The sequence below is a fragment of the Colias eurytheme genome, chromosome 9 (genome assembly GCF_061535395.1).
Source record: "Colias eurytheme isolate Ceu_HAF_F1 chromosome 9, ilColEury1 Martin Lab GWU primary, whole genome shotgun sequence".
In the NCBI taxonomy this organism is placed as follows: domain Eukaryota; kingdom Metazoa; phylum Arthropoda; class Insecta; order Lepidoptera; family Pieridae; genus Colias; species Colias eurytheme.
In genome coordinates, this window is record NC_142988.1 from 10,157,142 (window position 1) to 10,179,629 (window position 22,488).

At 35.6% G+C, this 22,488-nt stretch overlaps 1 protein-coding gene across 1 annotated transcript in view; it reads right to left on the reverse strand.

Annotated features, from left to right (window-relative positions):
- The window catches only part of LOC149906086 (T-box transcription factor TBX6-like), a 28,545-nt gene extending 8,507 nt beyond the window's left edge, over positions 1 to 20,038 (reverse strand). The window contains exons 1-3 of the mRNA XM_090105616.1: positions 19,777 to 20,038; positions 16,090 to 16,207; positions 1,263 to 1,530 (exon numbers count right to left, since the gene is read on the reverse strand). Of these exons, the coding sequence (XP_089961742.1) occupies positions 1,263 to 1,530; positions 16,090 to 16,207; positions 19,777 to 19,855 (465 nt within the window). The 5' untranslated portion in view covers positions 19,856 to 20,038. The remainder of the gene's footprint in view (positions 1 to 1,262; positions 1,531 to 16,089; positions 16,208 to 19,776) is intronic.
- Positions 20,039 to 22,488: the final 2,450 nt, after the last annotated feature.

Here is a 22,488-nt window from a genome sequence, read left to right on the forward strand (position 1 = left end):
TTAAAATTATAATATCGGGTATATGTACAATGAATTGCACTAGATTCCATGGATGATCTTTAGAGATAATGAGAAGAAAATTTCAGTTTTCCTGCGTTTAGATTGATGCCTTTTTCAATATCATTGAAATTAGTCAAGTAAAACTGCAGAATTAATTAATTATGACATTATCCACTTGATAAACTGTAATTAATATGCTTTATTAAAAGGTGTGTAAAATTGCAATTTAAAAGTGTTATTCAATTTGTTTAATTTATGAAAACGTCTTTAATTTAAGTTTTAATTACAACCCTTTATATAAAATAACATGTTGATCTAGATAATATAGGGTATGCAATGTGTTTGACATATCTTCATTTATCATCCAAGGTATCGACTCAACGAAGCGTATAAAGTTTTTGTCCTGACCCATCATAATACTGTCTATTCAGTTACAACATGCTACTTAATAGCCATGAAAATATATTTGTCCCGATTTTTTTATATTTAGCTTTCGTTAATGATAAATGGTGTTTGTTATTTATTCATCAGATCAGGCAGGTTTTATTCTTAGTTAGGTTTTTATTTTTGCAAGTTTACTAAATTCTCTTCATTGTTGAAATGTTAGTTCCATAAATACAAAATTAATGCAAATATGTATGACAAAAATAACGCCCATTACTTCTTGTGCCTTTTTATTGTTTCTTACGGCTGCATAGTATATAAAATGTATTTTAATGGCAAAATTGGTATGTCACAATGGAGGGAAAAAATAATTTATTCATAACATTTTTTGTCACTATCGTATAAGTAACTTACATACTTATTAAAAGAGTAAAAATGCATTTTCTTTGCTCATTATTCAAAGCGATATATCGTTTATATTATTTTGATTCTTCCACGTATTACTTTAGAGTTCAAAACTGGTGTATGTTTAGGTTTTGATAGATGTGGTTGGGAAGGCGTATCCCGTAAAGAATGTGGAAGTCACGACTCACGAGTTGGTACAATTCAGATGTTTTTATTTCGACGTAACTTTGTTAAAGTGGCTGCAGCAAACAAGACAAATTGAATATAATTAGCTTAAAGATATTCAGTTTTAATATTTTTTTTAATAATTTACTGTATTTTCGCATCTGTTTAAATAACTGTTATGCCCTTTAGTTTTATATTGAGAAAAAATGATATATTACAAGTTATGGCACAACTTTTTAGGTTGTTTTGCTTCCTCTTAAACTATTTGCTAATGAATGCATAATTATAATATTACTAAAAAAACTTACATGTCCCTGTGCATCCATGGTATTGTTCGTCAGCTTGAGTTTGCTGAAGGAGATGGGGTTGGCTGTCCAATGATGTCCTGGTGCTGGGGAGTCAGGGTGCAGCATCAGGCGCCTTGGGGACTGGGGTTCAGCACCGCCAGCCGCCGCCCACGCGCCGCCCGCCCAGCGCCAGCGGCGGCGACCCACGAGGGACAGCTCTAGGAGCACGCAGTACTCCTCCCGGGGGTCCAGGCCGTTGAGGGCCACGCGGAGGGATGGGAACATGCGTCTGAAAATATACTCTTCCATTAGATATAAATTGTTTGCAATGTTGGAATTAAATGGTAGATGGATAGTTCATTTTGCCCACATTCTTTTAAGGCAGTTGAAATGTTCATATGCATATGATTTTTTTTATTATTTTCTGTAAAGAAGAAGTTGGTAAGTGTACAATGTACTAGCTGTAAAAAAGTTTATACCAAGTTGTATAATGGAATGAAAAGGTGTATTAACTAAATATGTATTTAAATTTTTTGAAGTAGTGAATAAAGGTAGTTACTCATTTGCATTTTTATATAGGTAGGTACTTCAAGAAAAAAGATGCGATGTATGGACCGGATGTACCTACATAACCCGTCTTTTATTATTTTATAAAATATACCTCTAATTAAACGGGAAATCGTTAAAATATTATTAATTAGATTTAAAACGAATAGCGCGGCGTTTATTTCAACATAACTGTCTCCTCCGCGTATAAATTAAGTACTAGTTCTATAACGTATTCGTATTTCGGGTGACATTCCTTTCCACCTTTGAATAAACAAAATAAAATTAAAACAAGCACTTAACAGTCAATAAAAGATAACTTTGTACGGCGTAAAGTTGACCGCGGTCTGACAAAGAAGACGATAATAAAATTACGGCGGCTATAAGGTGATAGGGGGGACAATGGGCACTCTGTGGGTTTTATCGTGATTATAAAAGCATGTGATGGGAGTAAAAGTGTTGGTGAACGAGCTTTTGGCACCCGTTGGGGTTGAAATGTCATGGCGCCGGCCGCTGATAGCGACCCGACGGCCAATATAACTAATCGGTTCAATTTTATTGACAAATTGTATTTGTTTTGGCTGTGTAATGTTGAAGATCATAACAGTATATTTGACAACGTAAGGAAAATGAGACTGAATAATATAGATATTTGGATATACAAACTTGGACAGATCGTATCGTGCTGATTTTTTTATACATTGGTAGACTTTAATATTATAACAGTCGATCATTAGATCTATCATTCAATAGTTTAATTTCACCGAAAAGAAAATCAAGTTTACCAGCACTTAGTCTTAATGGTACATAGATTACACGGCATGATCCATCTAATTCACCACATTGCTTATCACTGGCCAGGCTCTGGCCATCAGTCATAACACTGGTATCAGGCGGCCGCCGGGCGCGCTAATGCATTGCTGATAACGCGCCGACACAGTCACAATTAACAGAGCACTAAATTAGCTTCCATTTAAACTTTACGACGCCGGCTACTGCCTTACGTTTGTACGGATAGGCGACAAGAATCGATACGATTTTATATTGATCGGTTTTTTGTAGGTAGGTACTTTCAGGTAGGTAATGGTAGATTTTTTTTCTTTACCAAGATGAGGATATAAGCGGTTTGCTCACATCATATTGATAATTGAGTTTCGTTTAGAAAAGAAAAAACAGTTTACTATAGTTATTTCGTTTTGTTTAATATTTAAGAAAGGGCTAATGAATCAAATATTCAATCCTGTCTTCAACCTGAAGTAAAACCAAACATACATTAACATGTAACATTTAAAGGTACACGATGTAAAGCTTCTAACTTATCCATGGACAATATTGACAGACGTCCCTCCATCAAATACAAACGCACAAACCAAACACAAATATGTACACACAATACTTGCAGGTATCGACGATCATGTTGACCGTACATCGACAAATCCCTGTGCTACCGTACGACGCTCTTATCACGCCACGTCACTTATCGAGGCTTTGAGGACGCCGACAAAGGTGACGATCGACGTGCAATTTATGCGAAAACCCCCATGAGCTTCTTTAAAAGCCTATTACAGTCTGCTGCAGAAAATACCTCTTTAAAGCCGTTAAGATATCCTTAATGCACGCAACACTGTCGGATTTTGCGGCTCGTCAATTCAATTCGATACTCGCACTCAGATTCTCAGCCGCTATTAGCTAATTAAATGTGATAATAACCGGCATCGGAATCCTCTTTATAAAATTCAACGAACATATCAGTAATCCAAGAAGCGATTACGAGATTCTTTCAAACATTATTTACGGCGCAGACATTTTTTAAGATATTCGAAGGTTTTAAGTTTATTGTTTCGACGATGTTTTACACTGAGCAACAGTTATGATCGTGAAACATAAATTATTCGACTTTCATTTCATTATGGTATCGGTAATAAAAGCGTCGTTTTAATTTCTGAATTAACGATATTGTAACAATCATAAATGTAATGTCCGAATACGTTCCGTTTAACGATACTGCTTATACAGCGAATAGCGATGCAAATGAAACAAGGAGACTATAAAAACGGATCGCCATAAAAGGCATTCGAGGGCGCGCTAAGCCGCGATGACTCCGCCGGTGGGAAGGGACTTAGTGGAATACAATGGGACCACCAAAATCGCGTTGAATAAAGTTAAGAGTGGGTCGTAAATCGGTAACAACTTGCCAATTGCCGCACGGAGGCGCTAACAGCGCGGGAAGAAACACATCCGCTCTCGCATCCGCACTCGAAATATTAAATGAACCGCGATTTTCTGTCGTATCCGCTCAGTATATATACACTCGATTGTAAAAATCCCATTCACAAAAGTAAACAAAACTATTTGCTCCCATTAAAATATATAATGGGGCATTTGTCTTTCCGCTGCGTCAAATTTCTTGTATCGTCGTCACATGAGCAGTCAAGCACGTAATCGATAATGCGTCTGTACAGTTACAAATGAGCTACTGAACACTGTCTTTGATGCATCGTCCAGAGCGCAGTCATAAACAGACGCATCCCGAACCTACCCCACAGGGTTAATTATCTTTACAACTGATTTCACGAGTATTTTATCGTCAAGTTCAATGTTAAGACGCATTGCGCTCGTTAATGGGACAGGCGAGCGTTGTTCTGTGTGCATCTGTTGTTTTCTAAAAAGATTTAACACTTGTTTCGAGAGGCTAAGCAGAAGAATGTGTGTTTAAGCCGCGTAGTCGCGCTCATTAGCGCTCATACGAGAGGTCCAGCCGGTTTTTTCCGTCCGCCCAGATGTGAGCCTGGGTAAACAACTAAACACTCCTCCTCCATTGTGTGGGTGCATAAAAAATCGGACACCTGGATGTGTCAAAATGTTCACTCGGCCCGTGAGCCGCCGCGGCCGTGAGAATCGCAGCAAGCTTTACGGACCGTGTTTTGATAGTGATTAACATTACAGCGTTATAGTAATGTTGAGTGTTGACATAATACCGCCATGTAAAGGCTGGCTTTTTATATTATTTTTATGCGAGGAATTGAAAAGTTAATAATATAATAAAATAAAATATGATGAAATCCTTTTACGATATAAAAAAGATAAATGTAATCACTCATTTACGAAGTTGAATTTTATCGTACAAATCAACTTTCAAAAGTTTGATACGCATAAATGTTTTAATTGCTTCAATATGAAATAGTACGGCCACGTGCTTCATGTGGGTACCCACTCTGAGCTGAGTTACTATTAATTATAAGACTTACGTAACCACACGAGCGAATTGATTACCAGTATATTGTTGTTTCAGTTAAGTGCGATGATAATACGCGTTGTTAATGAATCAGTAAACAGTGAACTTATACATCAATGGAACTGTCTATACGAGACTATAAAGGGTGGTTCACACGGATTGTTCGATGTATTTTTTTAACTCTATCCAAATATTTTTATAAAACAAACATCGCTATTTAACACAAAAAGCGAATCCACTCCATATGTTGCGAGCGGTCTGCAAATAGAGTTCACTTCGAGAGTCGTTCTCAACAATACAAATAAACCAATTTGGGTCCGACAGCAAAAAAGTCTCGGAACGATTCTGACCGAGTAACTCGGTATTAGCATATTGATGGGAACCTATCTGTCGTCCTTTGTTTAAAATCAGCGACAGCGCCTTCAATCATAACGATCGTGACAAAAAGTTTATTTTATTTTTATCGACCTGTTTTTGTTGCAACCTGCGGCTGCAGGTGGCAAACTGAATATAGGTATGTCATTTGTATTCGATTGTTTCAAACGTTTTTGCTCTATCGATTAACTTCGATGGGTTGTAAACATATTATAGAACAGCAAGTTATATGATAACGTAATATTTTTTTAATAAAATAAAAACTTACAATAGTATTTGATGAATTGGTGTTGATGAGTTATTCAAACCTGTTCCATTTATACCTCCATATATATACATGCCTATATTATAGTAACGAAGCTAACTTGCAGAACGAATTCACACACAACACTATTTGTCGTAGTTAAAAGGTTCAAAGGTAGTTAAATTTGAATGATGAGCGGCCGTCGTAGGGCGTGCGAAGGAGACAATGCCTCCCCGCCGCGCGCACCTGCGTGACATGTTTATGCGCCTATCGCCAAATTTACAACTACCCCAAACACCGCCACTTGCGGAAATCGACACAACCGACCAGCCGGCGCCCTTTGCGCTTTAAATTATTAACCTGATCCAATTACGCAAAATCGACATTGCCAAATCAACCTTAAAAGCACCGCAAGCAATCAAAAACTTATTCAAGTTTCACCGATATTACAATTCCAAAACAATAAAATTTGTAAATAAAATTAAGCTTTTAAACGCTATTTCATGAATCTTTAATTACAACATAATCTTAAATCTTATTTTATCATCATTTACCCGTACATCGGTATCGATGCGTTCGCCACATAAAATTTACATAAGCGATGCGTATAATGTTCGGCGCCGTGGCGCGGGCGGTAGAGTTGCACAAAGCGCATTTGTAAATTGCAATGAAACCGGCTCGCAATCTTTCAGTAATTTAGTTGACAGTTAGTGCGGGACCGCCGGGCGTAGGACAAAGCTTATCTCGCCGCCGCATCTAGAGTCTATCAAGCGCGGATCCAGGGGGGGGGTCACGGGGTCATGACCCCCCCCCTGGGCTAGGTCCACGACCTAAGTGGACCACTAATTTAATATTAACTTTTTTAAATTAACAAATTAATACTGTTCAATATGATGTTTTTATTGAATTTTGAGACATAAAAGTAATATAGAACAATGAAACCAATTACAAACGGTAACGGAAGAGAATATAACAAAAATTATAGAAAAAGTTTATTAGGGTCGACCTGTGGTCGTAATTTAAGGACAAATAACAGGTTTTTTGATTTAAAAAAAAACTATAACTGCGGAATAAAGTGTAATGGTAAAGTTGTATGTAATTAATTTTTTTTCTAAAACTTTTACTGTTACACTTTTCACACAAAACCTCAAATATCGAAATATCCCAGTTCGTGGATAAGACATAAAATAGCAAAATTTTTTTTCAAATTAGTGTTCATTCAAAAATACAGTCAAATTACAATAAAAAATCGGCCAAGTGCGCGTCGGACTCGCGCACCGAGGACTCCGAGCAAACATATTTTTTCATTATAATTTTGTTTAAAGGATTTTTTTCTTTATCTGTGCTCGTAAGTTCGTAAGTCGTTGCTTTCAACCAAATTTCAAGACTGTGTTCACGGGAAGTACCTTGTAAGTTTTGATTGATGATTCCCTTGCAAGTAGTTGCGAATTACAGAATATGCGGCTCTAATTGCTTTTTCTTCAGATTGCGTTGACATAGAATTTGAATTAAATAACAGATTTAAGTTATTATAGACCTGAGTTCTGATGTGAATATCAATACATGTAGACGTTCATGAGTAAAGGGATTGTAAGTTTAAAATTATTTAAAAATATATTTTTATTTAATTTAATTAAATAATTAGGGTTTTCGCAGTTATTACTACATCTGTGCTATAACACGATACTTTTTACTCAATTTCAAGACTGTGTTTACGGGACAGGTTGCTCCTTGCAGGTATTGATTCCCTTGCTAATGTCGAAATCCTACGGTCTACGGTCCCTTGATGCTGTGAAAAATTCAAACGTTTTAGCCAACGCAATCAAAAGATGCAGCTGTAATTGCTGAAATTTTTCGACACTCCCTAATAAATCAAAACCTACAGGGTAGTTCCCGAGTACTTTCGCAAATTTCGATATTCACAAGGGAATCAAAACTCAAAACCTACAGGGTACTTTCCGTAAACTCAGAATCTTGAAATTCGGTACAAAGCAACATCTTATAGTACAGATACAAGAATAATTGCAAAAAATATATATTTTTAAAGTTTGTCTGCCTGTGAAGACCCTTTTTCTCAGGAACGCGTGGAGGTATCAATCTGAAATTCATACCGAATACTCAAATCTACGGTTCCTTATAGCTGTGAAAAAATCAAACTTATAAGCCAACGCAATCAAAAGATACAGCCATTTATGCCGTAAATTATCGCAAATTTCGACATTATCGCAAGGGAATCAAAATCTATAGGTATTGTACTACTTCCTGTGAACACAGAGTTCTGAAATTTGGTTAAAAGCAATGTCAGCACAGATGCAGGAAAAATTGCTAAAACATACATTTCATGCTTATCAACATTCGCAAGTGTTACCAGGAATCAAAACCTACAGGGTACTTCCCGTGAACACAGAATCTTGATATTTAATCTTTATTTAATAGAAACTTACGTCTTATAGCACAGATAAAGGAAAAATCGCAAAAAGCATAAATTTAATATTAAAACATATAAAAATGTTTGTACGGAACTCTTGGTTCGCCAATCCGACTCGCACTTGACCATTTTTTTTAAATCTACGTAGGTATCAATTAAATTACCAAAATATAGCTTTTGAAAATTGACCACGTCTATGTGACCCCCCCCTGGCACTAAAGCTGGATCCGCCCTTGAGTCTATTATGCGCCTTTTGACGCCGTCCAATGCGGACAACAGATCGTTAAGATAATAATCAATACAACCATCTAGCCTGTTTTTGATCACTTAAATTAAATACGATACGTATGTAAGGTTACCGCCTCTATTTGATGTTAATATGGATGTGCTATTTACATAACGTTGTCTGTGTGAATGTGTACTACACGCGACCATATATGAACCTACGTACAGGATACATTTCGAGCGACATTAAAAGTGCGACACTCATGAATAATAAACACTAAGATACATTATGTGTCAATTTTGTCGAGCTACACCTACTTTCGAACGCGAGTTCCGGTGCTTATATAAAGCTTTTTTATCTCGTTCATTTGTTGATAAAATAATGGATATAAAATATGAAACGGATAAAAATGATACGTACGGTGACGCAGGGTCGGTGGCAGCGATCGTTAGCTGCCGTCCGCGCATAAATCACACCGTTTTATGAGAGCTCCCAATTTTTTAACTCGCAAGTTAATGAAATGCGAGCGCAGTATGGGATCCGGCTAGCGACATTAAAAACGACAAACCATAAGGACGGACAGTTTCTAATTATAATCCTGTCAAAGCTGCGATATAAGAAAGAATTGATGATCACCTGTATGCGGTGATTTTTATCTAAGACGGTGATCTTAAAGATAGTAGCTAGATTTTTTCCTACATAAATTTTAATTGATAATTGACATATTGTGCTATGATGTTATGAATGTTTAGGTTGGTCTTATTCAATGAAACCTGTTAACGTTTTGATTTATTGCAATTGGACTATTATCAAAGTTATAAAGATCTCTAAGAACATCTAGTTAGCCGCGTAGATGACTTTCAGAATCATACGGACTTTCGCTAATAGTCGCAAAGAAAGATCCATCAAGTGCAGGATCTCCGCTCGCCGTACCGTGATGCCGCAATACCTAGAAGCATCTTTGTGAAATGCGAACTAATTACAAACGTATGCACCGATAGCAGGGTTCATTATTCATAACATCTTGGAAGTGAACGGCGCCTGTATTTTAGGAAGCTTTTCGAGGAAGAGATACAGTCGCGAATTAAAGTCGCAGGAGGGCTCTGAGGGGCCGACAAAGAGGCCGCCGCACGCGAACCGCACTCGATTCACAATTAAGCCAGTGTGTGTTAATTGGTATTAATTCGGTGTGTGTGGCGCAAGTGCCTGTCGACAGAGTATGATTCCCGATATCCCGATGAGCGTCTACGAGATCAAAATGTGCCGCCAATCAAAACGATGTAAATCTTTTGTTTTGACATACTATATTACATAGAAATAGTGAACGTAATCCAATTTTGGTTATGAATATATCTGATCGTTAATTAAGACCTGTTTCTTTTTGCTTTGTTAGAAGCATAAGAATAAAATAAACATGCAAATTTAGATAGATTAAAAGTGAAATAAAAAGTTCGTAAATAATATTTACTGGTCTGGACATTATGTAAGTAAATGTCAAAATTAAACTGCTGAAGCGATTTAACAAACGAGCAAATGTAATAATGAAACAATGTTTTAACGGAGACAAATTGTATTTGGTACAAGTGGCATGCTAAGCAAAAAGCACTGCGTGTGAGACATGATGTGAAAATATTTTCTTTTTTGTCCGTTCGCTGATCGCTTACCCCAAACGTTTGTCATCAGACTATTATACGAGGAATCGCGCCAAGGCTGCGTAATGTGTTGAGCTCAAACGCGCCGCGCCCTGTCACAGCAATTAGTGGATGGGTTGCGACATCATACTCCGTGCTATTGACATTGAACCGATGTTACATATTTCAAAGAAATGCGCTCGTACGTTGTACCACGTCCTGGGTACGCGGACTACGCGTACACCACGTAAAAGGCGTAATTCTGACCACCTTTTCGTATCGATAATTGCCTATCTTCTTGAACGCATTTGTAGTAATTGCATCTGCAAATGCAGCGTCTTTAATTACTGTCGTAAACTTGTTATTGTTTTAAGTCGTTTAGCGTTTATGAACAATATAATACAGTGTTAATTATCGCACATTGCTAATAATTATCACAATACAATTTAGAGATGACACAGTGTCATCAGATATTTATACGTACTTCATCGTCGTATTCTAAGATTGAGTACAGAACACGAAAAGAAGATACTTGTTGTTTTCAAATACATATTTTACTTGTAGCTTATTTATCACAATTTACATTTGTTTAAATAAGACATTACAACGCTTCTTTCAGAAGATAGATCGTTTGTATAACAGTGAACTAAAATAGCTGTTGTAACAGTGGTAGCGCACTGTAGGCTCAAGTGCGCTTGATGTTTGTTTCCCATTATTTGGGCGCTAAGATCATATTCCATATAAGTCGTAAACATTTATGTCACGCTCGTGTACATCTCGACTTATCACGAACGGTATTCTCACAAACGAGTGGGTTACAACGACACCCATGTGACACTTTTATTTAAAAATCGTGCTGTACGTTCACCCATTTCTGGACTTTCCAGCAAGGGATTGCTTCATAGTTGTCTTGGTTTGTGAAAGGATTTTGAGCGTTGTGGTCAAGGAGTAAGGTTGATAGTTGATTGTTGGTTGGTAAAGGGTGGGAAGGCTTGTCGGTTTCAGTAGCAAGTAACTGATACAGATCGTGGCGTGATGTCGCGATGCTCGCTGATGGTATCTGCGCACGCGTGGAGGTCCCGACTGTACTAAGGGAATTACATGCTTTGTTTGTAAGAACATTGTTTGGGTGCATTGTTTACATCTTTTTTGAGCTGCATAGCAAATTAGATGATAGGTACACCGTTTATATAATTGGATACCTACAAAGTATCCGTGTCTTAAATTAAATTTCATTACGATATTGGTAGCAAGGGAAATTGTGGTAGTTAATCTTTCAGTTCATTTTGAACGAAATTCAAATGCTGTACAAAAATATTTAAACACTTTAATTACAGTGATTTTAAAAACTAAAGATGTTTTGAAGTTTAATTGAAATAAATGTGCAAAAAGTGTCAAACAGATTCTCCACTGAGTAAGCAATAATCGATAAAACCAGATGCAAAATTAAATAAATACAGCAGGATAGTAATATCTTAATTCCCAAGTGAGCATTTGTAGCATGATGGAGAGCGGCGCCACGACACACCACATAGCATCGTGAAACACACGGGATAAGATCTTGGTCTATGTGATGGGAGAACTGTACAGTTGACAAACACTACCATTACTTGAAAATATTACGTACAAAAATAGCTACGGACTTTTTGCCTTTATTTTTATGAGAGTTAATTATACATTCAAAACGCAATAACGCAATTAATGTTAATTCAGCGAAAGATTCAGAGCGAAAAAATTTAACAACTCAGAATATCCGTATGTAAAATTTTACAATTTTAACAATTATGTTACATACATTTTGTAATTGAGGACCTTATAAAAATATGCATATTTTTAAAAGAGTGATAGATAAATTTTTCTGCTACCACTACCGCGGTACGTGTCCAAATTTTAATGACTCCGTGACACGTCGCGCACCCACTCCTGTCTAATGACGTTATTCTGGGGAATATGGACACGTACAACAATATGAACACGTATAAACATTCAAATTACTTTAACGATTCTGTAGCGTTAAGGCGTATTCTGGAAATTAATTCATTAGTGGAGTTGGAATAATTTTTTGTATCAAATATCAAATCTTATTGGTTTGTATTAAGGGTCCTTTTTTCTATAATATTACTTATGTTTAAAATGATATTTTTCTTCTAATTATTTATCGTTTTAATTGTGATTTCCCAAAAGAAGATTGCATTCAATAAAAAGTTCTTTCTACCCATTAATTAGTTCATTAGCAGCATTACACGCGCTGTCCTCAATCCTCAAAATCGTCTACTAAGAAAAACGTAAATCGTTTTATTCGAGCGTACCTATTACATGTCGTTAGCGAATGATCGTCTCGGAATCCGTGAGAATCCCGAACTTCCACGTAACATGGGTTAAACGCTTGTATCGAGAGATACCGATCTAACCGGGCTGCCCATTGGCGCCATAAAAACAAAACACACGACCACTTTCTTCCTTAAATTATTCGAAGAATTTACGACGTTTCCACTGACAAAAATGTTATAACCTAATGAGAAATTATCATCAGGGACCGAGCTAGCAAAAAATGAATCAAGCGCCGCTCGAATATGACGCGGAGCACATTTTTTAGTTCTAAATTCAATTTGTTGTTCACATATTTCTTTTTTACATCAATCGATTGTTTTAGGCGGAGGATCGTGATGACAATGCGATTTCGAAATTCTTGTCAATATTTTTTGGATAAAAATCAGTGAACGTTATACACGGCTGCGTGTGTTAAAATAACAGTTTTGTCACTGTATTTAATGGAAGGAATGTACGTCAGTTTTGTTTCAAATCTCGACGCTGATCGGGGAGGGTTCGCTTTCCCGAGGGACATTGCGATATGATCATTCAGTGGCGTCGACTGCGCGGCGCGTGCTTCAGATTCCTGCCCCTTCTATACGGAATTATCAATTACTTACAATGACGGTACGCTTTTTGTCCTAACGACAAACTTACGTCATCTAAGCCTTTATTACACTAAACGGTCACAATCAATTTGAAGTCGCACAAACAACTTCGTTTTACGGATATTAGGATTTTATAGTGATTGCGTGAAGTAAAATTAAGCAATTTAGCCTTTATGAACACTCGAGTTCATGCGTCCAACAGGTTTTTTTAGATTGTTATCTGTCTATGTTTAAAACATTATTTTTATCTTAATTTTAGATGTAAGCAGTTAATCCAATAAGAATCGTTTTATTTTTAAGGGGAAGAGTACTGCTGATGTGGCACTCGAGGATAAATGCCATTTAATTCCAATCAAGCTTGGTAAGGGGCACTGCGAAAAGTCCTATTAATATGTCAGAGGAAAGAGCAAGGAAATGTCGGCTGTCAATTTTTCAGGAGACATTGAAGAGTGACGAGTGGTATTGAGCGTTTGAGAGCTGGCTGTCATAATCTGATTATTAGTGCTGCATGCGCTGGGCGGGGCGCGCGGCGGGCGGCCGACGGCGCTGCAGGAGGTCGGCGCCCGCACGCCTCTCGCTCGCACCGGCCGGCCGGCTGCCGAGCGCGACAGGGACGGCACCTAGCCCACGCAGCAAGCAGGCGACAAACGACCCATGGTAAAACAAAAGGAATGCTGCAGGAGACGCTTTGAGGCGCCGGCGCCGAACCCCGCGCTCTAATCACCCATTTTAATTACGACACAGATCGAATCAATTAATCGGTATTTATGTTAAGACAAGCGCCGGGAACGTACGCTATGAATGTGGATTCGTGGATGCGATCTCCCAGATACGATCACGTATCTTCCAAATCTCATAAACTTCGTAGTCAGCTATAAAAATTAAGATGATTGAAGCGGTGCCGGCTTGTAGTGTGTAGAGAAGACTGTAGTGACTGGCGACTGAGATTGCTCGTTGACGTTAAAGAACGTAACATCTCAGACATTTTTAATTATAACTTATGATTTTTTTAAGCGAATTTGGGCGCGCCCTTCCCATCGAATAACACGAGAATAAATAACGAGTTTTTATATTGTCTGTTTGTTTTTAAAATGGCGGGAGGTCCGCGCGACGACACGCGAGCGTTCTGCGCCGGCGCGCCTCGCCCATTTGTCATATTTTGTTTTGTCGAAAAAAAAACTATTCTAAGCAGCATTTGTTTGTTTGTTCGACGATTATTGAGGGTTTGTATTATCTCTGATATTAGACAGATGGAACATGTTACAGTTTTGTGGTATATTATTGCAGACATGATTATTTGTGTAGACGAAACGGGTCATATTTTAGATTATCCAAGTAAACTTATACCAACATAAATTTTAGTTCACTTTTAGTAAAGTTTATGCACTTTTTATTAGGCTATGAAATTAGGTTACTCTATTTTTAAAACAACCGTTTTGTTTATAGAGTGTTGTTAAAATTTACAAACTTATTAGGGCAAATTGTTTACTGAACTTTACTGCAGCATAAATCACTTAGAACAAACATAGTTTTGAACAGTTCTTTTGATTGGTGGTTCCTCAGCCTTGTGGTGCAATTGTATGCTGTGTTAATTTACACCGATGCAGGTGGGAACGTTGAGGAGCGTTCTGTATGTATATAGGAGCGCGCATGGCCGCTGCATCGGCAGGTGTTAACTCTGCCTATGTATAAAATGCGTTGCACAAACGAACCGCCCAAATTTCATTGTTTGCGCTTTCTATTTACGCCTCGAACTTTATCCCCTCTATAGAAATTTATTTGAACAACATCTAAAAGCACGAAGCGAGAGCCCAATTTAAAAAGTTTTTCACTTAATACGAATGCGTGAGCTTAGAAACGAAATAACTCAATTTGGTGGCGTGCAACTAGCGTTCAATAAGAACATGTTGGATATTTTTGACCCATTTCGATCCGTGGCGCCACGAGCGGCGCCGGCGCGCCCCCGGCTCACGGGATCATTAATACAAAACAAACAAAAGTGACCTCTGGACCGGCGCGGGCAGTTAACGAGATTCACGAATAAAGCGGTAAATTATCGAAATTCTGGCATCCAGCGCGGTGGTCCGCCGGCAGCGGTTTAGAAAAAACGTGTAGAAGATGACAGGAGCTAAGACGAGAGGGGCTAATTACGTGAAAAAAGGCGATCCACGCGACGTGGCAACAGCGCAATGTCGGTACACCGGCCGCGCATTTGCGCTATTCAATTGCAAAAACCGCTACAGTTTTTCTGAGCTCATTTAATTAGCCCACCGCCGTTGTTACGGCACATCTCTGCGGTGATTACTGCCTGATAATTACTGAACAAATTGATTTTAATGTGCACTAAATGTGTTATCGACCGCGTTTGTCACGGTCAGGGTTATGCGCAAATATCGCCGGCAAGTCGACGGGCGGAGCGTAATGGGCCTCCCGAGAGCAGGAAACGTCGGAGGCGCCGAGATCGCCACAACTGTGTAATTTCTTGGCTTCGCATTATCGATGAAAAAAAATAATTGTAGGGGTACAGTCGTAAAGCAAACAAGCTTATAATAAGGTGTAATTTGTGCTCGACCATTTAGAGAAATGCACAAATTGCCGTCGAGGCAGATGTTTGTTTTGTCTATGATGGAGGTCCGGCCGTACTCCCAAATTGTCCGTTAACAAGCCCCGCGTCAGATTCGGCAGCCCTAATGGCTTTTCGTTAAGTTTTTGTTGTTATTTTCAAATTAATGGCGGATAACCAACATGTTGTGTGATTGGGCTGGAGACTGCGACGTGACAGCTGCTTTGTATATGATTACTTTTATTTCATTTTTCAAAATTATGCGGAAATGCAATTATTTCGTTATTATTTTTGCGTGTGGTATTCATAAATTTTTAGTTTATTGAAGACAGATTTGTAAACGTCATCGGATATTGGTAGATTGAGCCATTAGTAAGATAGTAAGATACCTAGGTACCTCTATAAAAAATAACTGATGGGTAAACTGTTGAATGTAAACATTTAAATGTTAATATCTTCACCTGTTAATGACTATATAAACTTATTACTTGTAACCAAAAATCATAAATATGAAATTTATCTGAATATTTTCATAACTTTTTATAAATCTAAGATTTTACTTACCTAATTTTGTAATTCTAATCATATTCTTGGAATGTCTATAACTTAATTGTGACTTTTATTTTCTACACCTAGAACTATACAATAAAATAAATTAAAAGAAATGAAAGCAGGAACTTACCGTCCACCCTTAGTTATGATCATTTCGGTTCCAATGTCATGAAACCTCCTCCAAAGTTCACCGTTGAGCAACCGCGCTTCGCACGCGGGCGGCTCTGCGTCCGCGCCTATTCTATGCTCTGAAATAAATACAAAAAAATGATAGTTTATTTATTTTATTTAAACAATTAGATGACAGGGATCCATTAATGTTAGTACGTGACTTAAAAGCTAATGTTAGTAGGTACAATATTAAAGTACTATCATCAGTTGACGGGGCACCCTATGCGTAAACCTGTCGCTTTGAATGGACAAGTTTACGCACAAAGTGTCCCATGAAAGATGACATATATCTCTCCGAAATTACCATCAAGAGACTGTTGCGACTGCGCCGCACTCTATCAAATGTAGACGCTGTTTTTTTGCGTATTATCGCCCAGAAATCGTCAGTATGCGCATTAGCGAACATTCCAGACGCTCTGCAGTAGCGAGGCAGTCCCAACAGCATTCTAAACGCATTATTGTACATGACACGTAAGGCATTAAGCGATCTATCAGTATAGTCAAACTAACATAAAACAAACATAAAATAATAAAATAACAGCAAAAATCATTTAAAATATACAAACTCAAACTCAAACATTCATTTATTCAATTAGACTACTATTTACTTATTTAGTAGCACTTTCGAATCGTCATTACATAAGTATTTTTAACATTTACCACCGATTCGGAAAGGAGTATCTATGGAGAAGAATCGGCAAGAAACTCATTAATATTATGTATATTTTAAAGAAACAAACCACTATAAAACAACAATAAATACAGCGTATAATATTAATTTTTATCGCTGGAAACAATCTAAAATAAGCTTCATTATTTTTATATTTTTTATAAAGTTTAATTAAAATAAATAAGAATCATCTGCTTGAGTAAATACACAACAACAACCTGTATTATTAAAATAACCTGATCATTCAATTATTGACTTGCATTACAAATTAAAATAATTTGGAAAATCCAAAAGTGCACGCCTCATAATTTTTTTTTAATAAATATTTATTAATTATTATTTTTGTTTATTTAATAACAATTAAACCACATCGAATCAGACCCTGAAAAATGAAAGGGTTCTATTCCTGAGCATACTCAAGCGTAAGAGAAAAAAAAAGACTCGATTAGTAAAGTATTTCGGTCGCTATCGTGTTAACAAGAAAAAGGATCCGCACATACAGACACACGGACGTCCAAGACAGAACTTTTTTAAACTGTTTTTTAACTAGTTTAAATAACAAAAATGACATCAAAAATATCATGAACGTTAAAAGTAGTGTTTTTTCTTAATATGTGTGTGTATGTATTATCTTACAAGTGCAATGTATGATACATAAAGACATTTTAAGTTTGAAAAATCAGATGTTTTGCGCGAAGTGACAGTAGTACCCACCTCAACGCTTCGCTTATGAGGCGTGCAATTTATAAACGACTAATTGTAATTGATTACAATTGCAGTAAGTACCGGGAATAATACAATTACATAATTTATATCGTTGAAGGAGTAAAAGGTTATATATTTTGTAATTATAATCACGCGGTGCGTTTGATCTTTGATTCACGTAGGAAGCAATCAAATAACTGCCAATTCCGTCGGGCATTGCGGTACAAATCGATAGCCTTGAGTTTACAACTTTTAACTTACGGTATTTTGCGATGGAGAGAATTTTGAGTGACGTAATTTCTAAATAACGTATTTTTTTGAAGTTATAAATTAATTAAAGCATATAATAAATACGAAAGTGTCATTTGGCAAAATTATAAAAAATTGAAAAGCGAAAAATTTAAGAAGAATTTATTTAGTTTTCAATTTACACATTACCTACATTAGCACTCTGCTTTCAATATCTTTTAATTATATTGCAATAAAGTGTGGAATTAACTTCTACAAATCACTAATCAATATTGTATGTAATAGATAAATATTATAAAAAACTATTCTTTAATAAATTATGATTTCCAAAATTGTGTGAAATTTTTAAATTTAATTTTTCATAGACTGTATCAAAAAATCTCCAAATATTTTCTAATTTATAAGACAAGCGTTGCAATAATTTATATTTAAATCACAAATATATTTGCGAAGTTCATATAAAATATTTCATATTTTTGTTATGAACTTTATATTTATTTAGGATTTATGTTTATTACCTACCAAATATCATATTGCTATTCTGGTCTGGCTGAATTCTGGTCATTTATACGACGTTTTATTTTTTCAAGTTGTAATGATGATCTCTTGGATTCACATATATGGCTTTATTAATGTAGGTATACCTACCTACCTGGTTTCAAAAATTACCTTTATGACCTTAACAGTTAGGTATATAAAATAATTTGACCCATTCTATAGGTATGATTCTGTTGTCAACGTTCAAATGTTTTATTTCACAAATATGAATACAAAATTATATTTATTGTGTAGGATTATTATTCGATTTTCTTTCTTCTTATAATATCTACCTATATGAATGGATTTATGAATATAATTTTTATTGAACTAATAAATTTTTCTATAACAAATATAATATAATAGCAATAAAAAGATAAATATAATAATTTATAAGAATTAGTAAAAACACTTTCAATTGACTGCATTGTTATTTAAATTTGTTGATGCCGTATGGTGAATATGGTTGTTGTTTATTATAATTGTAAGGGAGTTATTGTAAATAATTTATTTTACTCATTTGGTAGATATTGATAAAAATGAAGGTAACATTAAATAAATATAACACGTCAAAACACAACTAGCGCGCAATAAATAAGACATCAACGCGCTCTGAGCACAACTGCATTTTTTATTTCATGATATTATCATACATAATAATGTGATTATCTCATTTAGAATCTAGTTTTTGCAATAGCCTTTATTTCTATAGTACTAAGAACCACTTAGAATTATTCTTTGAGACCTTGTATATTATATAGATATAGTTGTTCTATAGACACATAACCCTACAATTTAAAAATGGAAGTTATCAATTCAGTTAAACAATTATTAAGTTTCTATACAATCATTAAATAATTATACGATATAATGACCTTATTCAAACATAGGCTTAACTGATTATATTATAACCTTAGGTAGGTACCTATATAAAACAAGTATGTAGCTTATTATTGAATATGGCGTATTATTAACATTTCTATGTTGTTATAGTACCTACCTACATATAGGTATATCTACGATTTTACTTTAAATATTTATTTAAGAGTAGGTAGGTAAATGAAAATATAATTGTCTTTATTTGTTTGAGAATGAGACAGAAGATTCATTAAATTGTCAAATGTGAAAAATAATTCAATTAGATACCTACATATTTTATAGAATTTCTTTTGATGTGTTTTCATTCATTACCCATGTATGATTATGTATCAATTTGCACACTACCCTCAATATCTTATTGTAACAATAGAGCACTACTTTTCCTAGGTGTGCAAAAAATGTTTTCTTTAATATTACCTTACTACGACGTATAAATGATTAAAAAATATCAGTTATAAAAAGTAGAAAAAACTTCAAAGGTTAAGAAAAATAATAGATTATCTAATGAAGAAAAAATGTTTCAGAAAATATAGCCTCAATTATTGATAGATATTATCATCTATCTATAGGTATAATTCATAGTAAATAGTTAATTGAGTGACTTACGCAAACCACTCAACGAAGCAGCGTGCAGCATTTGCTGCCTTAGCAGATATTCACTGAAATGGGCCTGATCCATCATCATATTGAATTTAAAATCAATAAAAAAATGTCACCAAAAACCACTTCACTATAACATTTCCCGTCAAATAAAGAGTAGTTCAAACAGTTTCAGTATTAAAAACACAAAAATCACAATAGAAAAACACGTTCAAATGTCCATTAGACAATGAACAGCAATCATTAGATGCGTGATCACGTAACGACAGCTGCGTTTACACTGACAGCGCGACGGATCTCGGGCGGCGCGTGCGCATGGCCACGCCCCTTTCCTCTCATTGGTCGACACATAACTAATGACTCTGTAAAGCCTTTGTATAGCCTCTCGAGCTTTCCACCCCTCGTCGCAGGTGATCTGACATTTGATGCGTAGGCGCATGTATCGATGAAAACCTATTGTTAACAGCTGGTTTGGAATATGGAACTGTTTTTTTAATAAGCTTAGATATTTTCATTGTTTTTAGTTATTAGATATACCTAGCTATTCATAATTCAACCTGCTAGAAATCCTTTTTAAGTTAAACTGAAACTCAAACATAGGTACATTCATTCAACTAGACTTCTTTTAGAAGCGCCTTTGAATTTGAATTGTCAAAATACAGAAAAAATTACCACCGTTTAGGAGTTGTGATTAAAGAATCAGTAGGTAGTAGGTACCTAGGTATAAAGACATTTAATGAGACTAAACGCGGTTTTAGTTTTTAACTTAATATTAACTTGTCAGTTGTTGCCCATCTCTATGCGTGGTATGCGTAAATTCCTACCAATTTTCAAATCCTTAGTTAGATCTTTAAAAGTAGATATAGTTACGCACTGGAAATAGATGTACGGTTTTTTTAATAATTACATAGGTTTAAGAAGAACGGTTTAATATATTTTATAATTTGTTAAGGTTTAGTCAACGCGGATGAGCCACGGGCGGAAAGCTCGTGAAGCGTTCTCACTTCACGAGCTTTCCGTCCGTGGTAGTAGGTACTCTACGTACGTAAAAAGTTTAGATAAAAACATTTTTTTAATATTTACCTACGTCCATAACTGAAGCTCTTACTCGTTCAAAGTTCCACATTAGTCCTGATGATCTATTTTATTATTAAAACTCACATTATTACATTTTGTAAAGTTCGACCATTCTTAATTACAATAAATTTTAATTTTTGTATTGAAAACTAGTTCTCTAGAACAAAGAGCATTTTTTTCTCGAATTAGGGTTAATTTAGGCTACCTATTAATAGGTACCTAATAGGCGCTCTCAAGTTTACGCGAGCCGAGCAGTCAAGCATGCAAGGAGATATGAATTTATAGTTATAGTTATATGTATATTCTTTATTGCACACAATTTTTAATTTTACAATACAAGGACATCAAAAGCAATTGGCGGCTTTATTGCTAAATAGCAATTTCTTCCAAGCAACCAGTGCCGAGCAGAAAGTTTATACCTACCTACCTAATATAAAATAAACAAATTGTGAGGTACAGAGGGCGTTGACCTAGAGTTATAAAATTAGTAGATCTAAATATTCCGGTTATAAATATTATAAAAAATATTTTTTATTATAGGTAGGTAGGTTAAACAAATAAAACATGATTTTAATTTACGACACACCACTTCTTCACTTGTACCTACACGTTACCACAATAAAATTTGCAAAGCTTGTAATTTACGAATCTTTTTAATTACCTAAATAAAATGAGTAGGTACCGTAGAATGTAATTAGCGTGACGATTATAATTTTACTAGCGGTCCGCCCCGGCTTCGCCCGTTATACATGTGTAGGTATTTCGCAATTAAAGGTAGCCTATGTTCTTTCACAGGGTCTAAAGATTGTCTGTGCCAAATTTCATCAAAATCGGTTGAGAGGACTTTCGCATTTATAATATTAGTAGGGATACATGGATTCTACACTAGTTCAGTTTTTTATTAATAAACACGTATTTTTTCATAAAAAATAAACTTTTTTTTTTCCTTCACTCACTACAATAATATGCATGCATCATAGCTGATAAATTATCAATGCCAAAAATTTGTCATTCCGATGACATCTTACTGTCACCTTATCACTACTGATTTAACTCTTATCACCGCTTACTCACCCTCTGACCCGTTATCACCGGATGTGCGAAGCTTTAAAATACGCCTAATGAGGTAGCATTCCTTCAGATAGCTGGATGTGTCACATTTCAAGTGAAATTAAGTAATTGAGGATTTAGGTATTTAACTCTTAAAAAGGCTAAGTTTCAATTAATGATTATTGTAAGATTTTGTACAAGAATAGTTCATTTAATAATGTATCTACACATGTTTAAGCCACTCTACAATTAATAACGTTCGCCGTCGCTTCCACGACATAGGTAAATAAAACTTTTAAATTGTTTGTTTATAAAATAAAGACAAAAATCTAATTGAGTCACCGATTTCGTCTCCTTTCTTTTTGAATTTGGTTAAAAATTAAAAAAAGACCCTTAAGTACCTAATCAGACTGTGTCTACAAAACCTAATTGATACCTATTAATTAACTACTTATAGTTACATATCTCGTATCCGTCCATCAGAAAAGAAGAAGGATGATTGCACTTGTATTGATAGATATTTGGTTATTAATTATTGTTTACTAGCGGTCCGCCCCGGCTTCGTCCGTGGTACCTACATGTTAACGTTTT